This window comes from Gasterosteus aculeatus, chromosome 8 (assembly GCF_964276395.1).
Source record: "Gasterosteus aculeatus chromosome 8, fGasAcu3.hap1.1, whole genome shotgun sequence".
In the NCBI taxonomy this organism is placed as follows: Eukaryota; Metazoa; Chordata; class Actinopteri; order Perciformes; family Gasterosteidae; genus Gasterosteus; species Gasterosteus aculeatus.
Window position 1 is genome coordinate 6,526,741 of NC_135695.1, and position 10,305 is coordinate 6,537,045.

The window sequence follows — 10,305 nt, forward strand, 5'->3', positions numbered from 1 at the left end:
AAGGGAGTGCTGAGTGCAATGGATATAAAGGTGTCTTTGTTAAAGTGAGAGCCACTCCAGTCTTCAGTCAGACGCTTTGGCCCCGGGGTGTGTGCAGAGCTCAAATGCTGCCCCCCCGCCTTATTTCACTCACTCAAAAACACAAGGGAAAAAGTGCCGCGAGGTATCAAGCAATGTGTGTTTGTATGCCCTCACATGGCCATAGGCAATGGTTTGATGAATGGTGCAGGGTAGAAGATGTTAGGTAATCAGTGTGTGTCTGTTTCCACATGGATCTACAGTACGTCGCGTATGCCTGCATTACCGTAAGGGGAGCGAGGGTAGAAGGGCGTGGTCTCCGTCTGAGGGATCTCATGGACTTTGCCGTAAAGCTCACTGGTGGAGGCCTGGTAGAACTTCACGGTGTTGGTCAAACCGCACGTCTTCACGGCGTCCAGGAGACGAAGTGTGCCCACGCCGTCCACGTTGGCGGTGTACTCGGCCAACTCGAAGGAGATCTGATGGAGAGGGAGAGAGGGAAATGGAATTACTAAACAACCATGGTAGGAAAAGGTCCTCTACTTACTAACGATTCTGTTGTGAATTTACAGGCTAGATTAAAAAAAGGTGGGATGAAAAAAAAAATGGACTTTCGGTACCGTTGGTAACGTAATAAAAAAAGAGGACTTGAGACTTTACCTTGACTGGATTTAAGACTGCTTAAAAATTGAATTTGAGTTGGGCTGCATTCAAATTGTCGAATTTGCTTTGGAAGGTTCCTGACTGAGTGAAATGACCTGGAAGTGTAAGTGGATGTGATAAGAGCTGTTTGAATAATACTTAGGAAAGGAGCTTCAGTGCTTCCCCCCTTTAGCACAGGAACCACTAGACCATTCTTTACCAAAGGAGATAAGTCCCACAATTCTTTGCAGCGGACAATATTTAAATAGCGACCAATCCTTCGGCCGAAAATAACGATCGTGACTGAGAAACGTAGATCGTGTCAGTAACAGTTAGCATAACTAATTTTCAACCTTGTTGATAAAGTAATACTTTGAACCTGGTTGGTTTATGGCGTCTGCATGACTCGGCACTCTGCTGACTGACATCACCAACATGAACCTCCCGCCGCATCAGAACTACGTAGCTTAGCAGACAAGTGGCCGACAATGACGTGGAACCTGACCGGAGAACGTGCCGTTTCCGTCCATCAGAAAAACCAAATCCCCAAACTCCCACCATGCCCGCTTTCCACTGCCGATGGCCAAAGGGAAGGGGGGGGGAACTTAATGAACACTTGGGAGGCAAACTCACTCTAAATTAGAAATGGATGTGCGTGTGCACGATTGCGTGCGCGGCAGATGGCGTGCGCTCGGACTGTGTGTGCTTGTGCGAGCGCCAGGCCGGCCTCGGGCTCCAGATCAGGCGTGACGGTTAGAAGCCGGGCGGGTTAGTGGTCACCACACCTGGAGCCGGCGGCATGAGCCGCGTCTGTATGGAGGAAACACTTTGGCCCTTTAGTGCTTACATGTCGGCGCTGCACACTCAGCCAGATAAAGACCCCTTATTTAAGGCCGGGGCCGAAGAACACTGGACCTCTATTCCACGCAAAGTACACACACACACACACACACACATACACATACAGTGAGCAGGTTTGATCAAGTTCAATTACACTCAACAGCTCGGTGTAATTACCGCTGACGCTCCACTCACTTTGCATTCTGGCCTTTTTATTTACATCATTTACAAATGAAAGTGAGGAGACACTTTATAGGCTATCATATACTGTAGGTCACATGATGACATTTTTCACAGCAAACACAAGAGGTGGCCACAGTCAAGGGAACCACCTGTGCGGTGGAATACAGATCTGAAAAACTAAAACTTCAAAAAGTGACAAAGGGTAAACTAGTGTTTACTGCGGGGAAGTTGACAAGCGGCCTGGAAATGTCATAGCGCTTCATTTGCAGCTTCTCCAAGATACAGAAATATAAACATAAATTAAATAAGCTAAATTAAATTGCTAAATTTAAGTCACAATTCTTCAGGAAGGAATTCTTGACTAGCAAATATAGGTCACAACCAACCAAAAAGTGAATGAACGTGCATCCAGTTATTTTATCATAATCTAGACATGATTCGATTTAGTTTTTTTAATCTTGAAATCTTTAACAAAAAGGATCTCTCCAATTTTAAGTACTGCACTCAGGAAATGTATTTATATATATTGTGATGAAGGACAAAAAACCTCAATGTATCGCTTTACTAAATATTTGTCATTAAATCTTTGCAGAAGACATAACCGTGGGAAGATAGAAAACGTGACGAATAGTGTATCTTGTATTAATCTGTGGACCGTCTCATGCTTCATGTGCCTTACGATTTACATTTGTTTTGACGCTTATTCAAAACGTCAAAACTACCAGGGCGGCTACACTTTTGTGTGTGTCAAGCTGCAGAAGTTTACACACAAGACACCTTTCTAATCTTGCAGATTATTTACTGTTGTTTTTCTTTCTATCAAAATGTTGCTATTTATACTTTAATGTTGCTGGCGAAGCCTGAACCTGAGACAGACGATACCTGCTTTCATGGCAAGTGAGGGGACAATCACACACACAAGTCCCACTCGCTCTCCAGCAGACATAATGTAATCCTAGCTCCATCAGGTCCCCCACCATCCACCCACCTCCCCCCCCCCACCCCTTCCTTCCTCACACGTTGCTCCTCCTGCTTCGTCACTGCTCTCTCTCGCTGGACCTCATAAACCTTATTTTATGCTACTATAGCACCTTCCTGACAGACACCCTGTCCCCATCCTGCTGTCTGTGTGCGAGTCCCTCCACACACACACACACACACACACACACACACACACACACACACACACACACACACACACACACACACACACACACACACACACACACACGTATCAAAACCAGCTGAGAGGGCCAGGGTCGAGGATGCCTTGACAACTTAAATCAAACAAATTGCCTTAATGCCTCCATTCTCTGCCATTATGTAAGGCAGGGCCTAAGCGCTGACGGTTTAAAGGCCAGACGCTTGTGTGCACCGCTGTGTGTGTGTGGACTGCTGGGCCCCTCGGTCGACCTGGCAGATATTGTTCTGTTTTTGGAAAGCAGCCAGGCTCTGTCAGCATTGGGGGTCCGCCGCCGACCCAGTGAAAAAAAGCAATCTGTTTAAAAGGGTTCTAGATGTCCAGGATATACGTGCTGCATTGAGTGGTTTCATTTCTTTCCTGCTCACACACGGCCTGTTGAAATGCATGCTTGGGAGTGGGGAATGTGACTGCGTGGATGTGTGTGTGTTCTCACACACGTCAGAGTGTTGGTGTGCGACTTGACAGATGTATAAATATAAGAGACATTTATTCAGCCGTGGCCTCTCTGCATACCTGCATGGCTTCCACTCAGTGAAGGGATTGAGAGCTCTATTGTGCATTCAGAAAAAGAAATGAGCAAGTCAATCAGTCGAGAGCACAGAAGCAACATTTTGGAGGGGATTTCCATCTTTATTATTGATTGAGTAAAGAATGTTTTTGTTGATCATCTTAGTATTATCTTTATACACTACTGTTTTTGTTGATCATCTTAGTATTATCTTTATACACTACAATATTGTCTGTTTTTAATAAAACAAAAATTGTATGAACAAGTTTTTTTTGTCTATGTCTCAAAATATAAAAACCTGCTTGTAAATCATATTTAGCTATAAATCAAATTATATATATATATATATATTGGGATTTGTTTTCCAATTAGAACCCAAAGATCTCCACAGCTCTCTGGTCCGTACTCTGACCCGTGTGGTAAACCGTCTCAGATCCAAGAGAACAGGGGAAAGACCCCTTAGTCAGGGTCACTTTCTCTTATGGAGCCTGCAGGTTCTTGCCCACCGAGCTAATAAATCACAACGACGCCCTGGAGGTGGAGACGACAAGAGAGAAAAGAGCGGCGGGTATGGAGGGGAAGAAAACCGGGGGAGAGAGACGGCTGAGCGAGAGAGAGCGTGCGCATGCAAGCAAGGGGGTTCGTCGGGGAAAACCGCAGTCAATTAGACCTTTACTCATCGCATTTCAGCCAACTGAAATTAGAGCAGTCGTGTGTTAACACGGCAAAGAAAAACAGGCTGGCTTCCCTCAGAGAGAGAGACGACAGTTCAGCAACATCGCTATCATCAGCTCGACTACAGCGTCACTCGTCTGCACTGTAGATGTTACGGAGACCCCACTTCCCCCCCCGAGCCGCTAAGTGCCGCGGGTTGTTGGCAGCGTGTGTTTGTGGTGCTGAGCCGGGGTCCGGATAGTTCCTGACTACAGGGCTACGAGGTCACAGTCGTAGGCTGCAGAGGCTGCTAGTTATTGGTTAGTAGCCTCAGAGCACCAGACCACCGTCCTCTGTGGTTTGATCCTTGCCTGGCACGCCGCCCATGAAATGCAATAAACTAATTCAAAATAAATAAATATTCCTCTACTGATCTGTAATTAAAAATGTAATTATTTTTAGAATTTCAATCATTTCATTGATTTTTTTTGTTAATATCGCTGAATTTGTGTGTGTTCCTGTTGCAGATGCAGGGGAAAGACGCAAAGGGAATAAAAGTCTCTGCACGTCCGTCTGTTAGATACACTCTGCAACCATATCACTTTGAACCGAGTCAGACCCTGAACCAAGATGGGCGCAGACACACGCAGGAAAATGTCGGTCTACTAAAATCAGCCCCATGACGGTTACGCTCTGTAACGTCTCTTTGTGATTTAATTGTACAGCCCACTGCCCAAACAGCGCTGCGTCTCCACCGCCATGCGTTGTGATGCAACGTGCGTGGGAATCTCTCCACCTCCAGTCCTGTCGTGTTGGAATTTTGGCACAGAGGTCATCTGCGCACAAACACGCAAACACACCTGCTGAGAAAAACAAAGCGCCATATTTTTCCTTTCAGTGTGCCAATTGGCCTTTCCCTGAAAACAGACACTGTACGACTGACAGCAGAGTGACGCGCGTTGAGGTACGACATTGCATCATGCAGCTGGAACCTGCATTGGCCTTTTGAGGATTCTCCTCGTAGAGAACGTAACCTTTGGAGTGTTTTCCTCGTAGAGAACAGAACTTTTTTAAAAGGATCCCAGCAACAATAGAACTTCTCGACATGCGTAAAGCTACAGGTGTGACCATCTGAGCCACTGATTCAAGACATCGCGAGCTCGTCGGAATTGCTGAAATGATGCCGTTTGGAAGATGCATCACATACGCACACAGGCAACTTGCCAAGAATTCCTTCGCAAGTTTAAATATAGACGCGGTGACGAGCGGAAACAACGCGGGCCTCCGAGGAGCGTTAATTACAGAGCGCACCTGAAGGAAATCCAAAGAGCGAGTTTATCAGCAGAGCGTCGCTTTAACGTGAATACCCAGAGTAGCTCAACAGGCTTACATGGTTTACAACACCTGCTTCATAGTGGAGTCGATGAAGGATAGCAGTTGACAGGAAACCGCTGTAATGAAAAAGATGCCTGTCTTTTTATACAAAGACCAAAAATAAAAAAAGATGAGAGTTGAGACTAAGTAAGAACGAAAGCAGTAATGAGCACCGTAAAAATACTTTTTTCCATTTGGAGGACGTTGATCCCCCATTCAAATGCTCATAGTGTACTTTCCATGTCTGCATGGTCACAAAGGGTGTGCATGGAATTCATTGCATTGTCTGCAGACCTCAAGCTTTACGTTGTGCCACGAAATGAACAATCTTAAGCAGGTAGACTAAGTCACAGTAAGGAAGATCAGGCAAAAATTAAGTGGAAAGGAGGCCTGATGGATTCCCAATGTTATTAGGAGAGTGTGCTAAACAACTAGTGTATTTTTATATGACGCTGCGATACGCTGGAGCAGCCGGAGGCTTTACTTTGCATTTAGAGATATGAATGGTTCCCGCGCCATCAGTGAATTAGTTTTTTTGGACATTTGATCCCTCGCTAAATTGAATTTATTTGTATGGGCCAGAAATAAAAATTAGCCTCAGAGGGCTTTACGATCTACACGACATTTGACATCCACGGTTCATGGAGCCTCACATCGGAAAAGGGAAAAGCTCCCCCCTAAAAAAACATCCACCTAAAAGCACAAGTGACGTTCCTGTATACCTTAAATTGGTTCTCAAAGCACTTGGAAAGTTCCAGTAGTGGAAACGAGCCGGAGAATTTTCCCCAAAACACTTGAAATAGAAGTTGTTTCACCCCTGGGTTTTATTGTTTTTACAAATAGTCCTCAGATGAGGAAGAAGTGACAAGACGTGTGCATCCTCTACACATTACAGCTGAACTTTTCTATGAGAGAATAAAAATATTAACTGGTGTGTTACTGAGCAGCCACTATTTATACATAGGAAATAAATGCACCAGTATGCTTTTTTTACTCCAGTGTTTCTTGTATTGTGTCTATTCGCAGTTGAAGACAAAGACACACAGAATGAGAGGCCCAAAACTAAAATCTTCACCCGAGAGCTTAAAAGATAGCATTAACGAAATAGACGTGAAGACAAATTCTAGGTCGACATTCATTCTCTAAATGAGGGATCTACCCGTACGTGGGATGACAAGCATCCACCCAATAACCCCCACCCCCCCCTCTCCCCCGAGCAGATGCTCACTCATCATCACGATCATATCTTGATCTGTGTTTTTGTTTCTAATTACAGGCGTCTTCTGCTCGGTTCGTGGTGAGACTGTTGCAGCTATGGCAATCAACAAATACAAGTCAAACACATCAGGTGAATGTGAGGGGGGGCCGACGGGGGGAGGGAGGGAGTGTGAGGAGTGCACGTGTGGGGGAATACATGGCGCGGCGGCCTAAGTCAGGGCAGGTAGACCGAGGGTTGCTGATTGGCTGTCAAACCGAGGATTTATGCAGTCAAGTCTGGAAAGTCCCCGTCTGCCTCCCGGCACTAAGCCTTCTACGCTTTCTATCCCTCCTTCTGTCTCTCTGCATGGACGTCTCCCCATGGCACTGATGTAGCCCGCCAAGTGGCTCTTTAACTCTCTAGGCACCAAAAACAAGGCGTCCAAAACCTAAATAGTTGAAATGGCACCAAAATGTATCAAAAGGTCCAGAGAAGCCTCTCAATCCTCGTAGCAGGTTAACCCCGTTAGGGTGTTTGGTCAAAGTGGAGAGGACTTCTTCCTGTGTGGTAGCATTAGCTTTGCTGCTCGGCCCAAAATGTGTTTCTGAGAAGACCTCAAACACTGGCCCAGCAACTTTGGGCATCCAGAAGTATTATTATTCCTATCAGTCACCTGATTTCATTCTAATTTCCTCTTAAATGCTTTAAGTTTAAGTCCTTTCCGGCTCTCACATGTTGATGGACCTGTAACATGTTAGGTAACAAAAGAGTGGACCCGATGAGCACTTAAAAACTACAACTAAACCCTTTTTACGACGCCCAGGAGAGACAGCTGAACGCCAGAGAGCCCCAGCACCCGAAATGAGAGATAACATCTCCTTCCCTCCCTCCCTCTCTGGGTGTTTTCCCTCACACGTTTTATCAGCTGACCAGGACCAGATGCCTTCAAAGGGAGCGCTCAGAGGAGAGGTGATGAAGGACCTCCCACATCTGAGACCCCCTGCCGGGACCAAACTGATCCCCCTTCACTCCTGCAGCCCCCCTTCTTTCCTCGCTCACCTTGCCCAACCCCCCCACCCCGAATCCAGCTGCTCCATTTGGCTGTAATCGGCACCCAGCAACCCCCACCCCTTCCCTCTCTCCGATTAAGAGGAGGTGGGGGTGGTGGGAGGTAAGACTTGACAAATTGCCACATACTTCTCCACCCATTTCTTCTTACCCGTCCCTCTCCATCCTCCTTTGCTCTCCCACAGTCCCCACTTAAATCTGGCAGCACCCCTGTCAACCCCTCCAACCACCCTGCACCACCCACTTGATGAATGCCGCCCTTGTGAGCAGAGGAAGCCACCGACGCACCACACACGCACCCTTTCACGCGCACACACCGTTCCTCAGCCCTGCATGGCGTTGCTTGCATGATCCTTAAATAGAAGCGAAGTTTGGTGACCACCGCCCCTGCAGGTGCTACATCTCTTTGGTTACACACACACACACACACAGACTTGCGTATATACACCACAACAAGAACATACTCTCATAAATACAGACACAAACCACAGTCAGCCACAATAACGCATAGCAGCACACACTCTGGCAGCTCTGGTAGCTGTCACAGCGCCATGCGACCAAAACGGAGCCCGGATTCTGCTCCAGCATTGTGCCCGATATACACAACCTCCCCCCACCCCGCCCCCGTTTCTTTCTCTGTACTGCTGCCCCGCCACAAAGCCCAGCCAGCCCATCCCGGCCCACCCAGGACCCCCTGGAAAGGAGCAGCTGCATGTGTGTCGTGGAGAAAGGATCCGTGTTTTTACATGGTGCCGGTTCAGTTATAAATACCTTCCCGTTTGTCTTGCAGAGTCACTGGAAGTGTCTGAGAGTTGTTCACTAGGGTGTGTGTTGTCATGGATGCGAGCCTCTGAGGTTAAAACAAAAATACTAAACCGGACCGACCTGAAAAAAATAAAAAAAGTAAGCGCCGTGGCGCATGGAGGCAGCGGCCAGAGGAAGGTGGATGGATTGTGGGTTGTGGCTCATCATTGGAATTCAACATCACGACAAAACGCGTTTCTGTTGTGCCGGAGAAAGAACTACTTTCTACTCTGTATGTTGACCAAAACTATTTTTAACTCAAGTTTAACTTTAAACGACAGCACAATCCTCCACAAGTTCGTATACCTGCAAATGTGCCTGACCAGTACGGTGTCGCTGTGACACAAAGACCTTTTCATTCTACGGTAATTTAAAATATATAGGTATGACTTAAATTGACAGCTGAACGGATTGTATTTGTATGGTATTGAAAAAAAAAAATTTGAACCCCTCAAAATTGTGGTAAATTACTAACTAAAGAAGTCTGCTTCTATTTCTTAGCAAAAAAGTTCACACTACATGGAGAAACTGTGGCTCTCACTATACGGCAACTCTTCCAATTGCCAAACTACGTCCAGGCAGAAGAGAATTCAGATTAGTGACAAAAATAACCTGCAGAGCCACATTGCCCTGCAAGCTGCTAAAACGAGCAGTTTCATCACGTAGGGTGCATTGTTTGTGACCGCGTCTGTCCGTCTATAAGTGTGTGCGTCTGCTGCTTTCTTTCATTACTATGCCGATGGCTTGTCGGACAGCACGGGGAGGCCGAGTCATAGAGGATGGTGTGATGTAGGAGTGGCCGACCTTTCCCATCCTTTCCCAACCCGGCTTTCATCTGGAGCGGATTAGAGACATTAGCACTTTCTTATCTCTACGCCTTCCTCCACGTCTTTCACCACCACCCCCCCCCCAGTCTCTGGCCTCCCTCATGACACCCACCCCCTTCTTATTTCTCAAGCTTTGTCCCAGAGCGTTCTTATAAAAAATTAAAAAAAACTACAAAAAGGGGCAAAGGAAAAGTATATCAAAATAGATAGTAAATAGTTGAAGAAAAATAAGCTTGAGACTGATATATGTGTATTCTATGCTAAAATGGTAAGTATATAAATCAGGCTCAGGCTCGCATTTTCCAATGACAGAAGACGGGTTCGCTCTGATCTGCATTTGGCTTAGTTAACAGCAATTGATAAATCACAACACTGACACTAGGTATGTGCGCACACACACACACACACACAGATAATTCACATCATAATCACAAGTTGCCCTACTACAACATCTAAACCAAGCCGTATGGGTGTGTGTGTAAATGGGGTTGGTGGAATGTGTGAGAGGCAACATCGACAGATATTAACGGAGCGCACAGAGGCTAAAAGTAACCCAGCGCTCATAAACAAACACACAGACACACACGGCCGGTAAATCCCCATTGATGCTAATCATCAATCTTGAGATGATGGCACCGGAGGCGGTCCTTTCTGGGAAGAGACGTGACAGCGTCCTCTGGGGGAGTTCGTGCTGCACAGCCCGGGTCGGGAATATAATCCGTGTCGTTCGTCTCTATTAACGTGGCTCCGGACAGACGGCGGGCTGGACGGCGGGCTGCACTCGGGCCGTACGGGGGACGGTACGCGGAGGAATGAGCGGGGGGGGGGGTTCCTGTCAACTGAACTGAAGTGCACAGTACAAGTCGCTGTTGATGCCGACTGCGTTTTGCTAAATGTTTTGTGAATACAAGCAAAGAAGCCTTTAACATTTAATCACTGCACCATTACCTGCATTTCATTGTTGTTGTGTGTTCATATCATTTTA

The 10,305-nt window shown here is 46.5% G+C and overlaps 1 protein-coding gene across 1 annotated transcript in view; it reads right to left on the reverse strand.

Moving 5' to 3' along the window:
• gmds (GDP-mannose 4,6-dehydratase) overlaps positions 1-10,305 on the reverse strand; it is a 118,644-nt gene that overhangs the window by 81,475 nt on the left and 26,864 nt on the right. Inside the window, exon 5 of the mRNA XM_040184300.2 lies at positions 305-497. Coding sequence (XP_040040234.1) covers positions 305-497 — 193 coding nt within the window. The remainder of the gene's footprint in view (positions 1-304; positions 498-10,305) is intronic.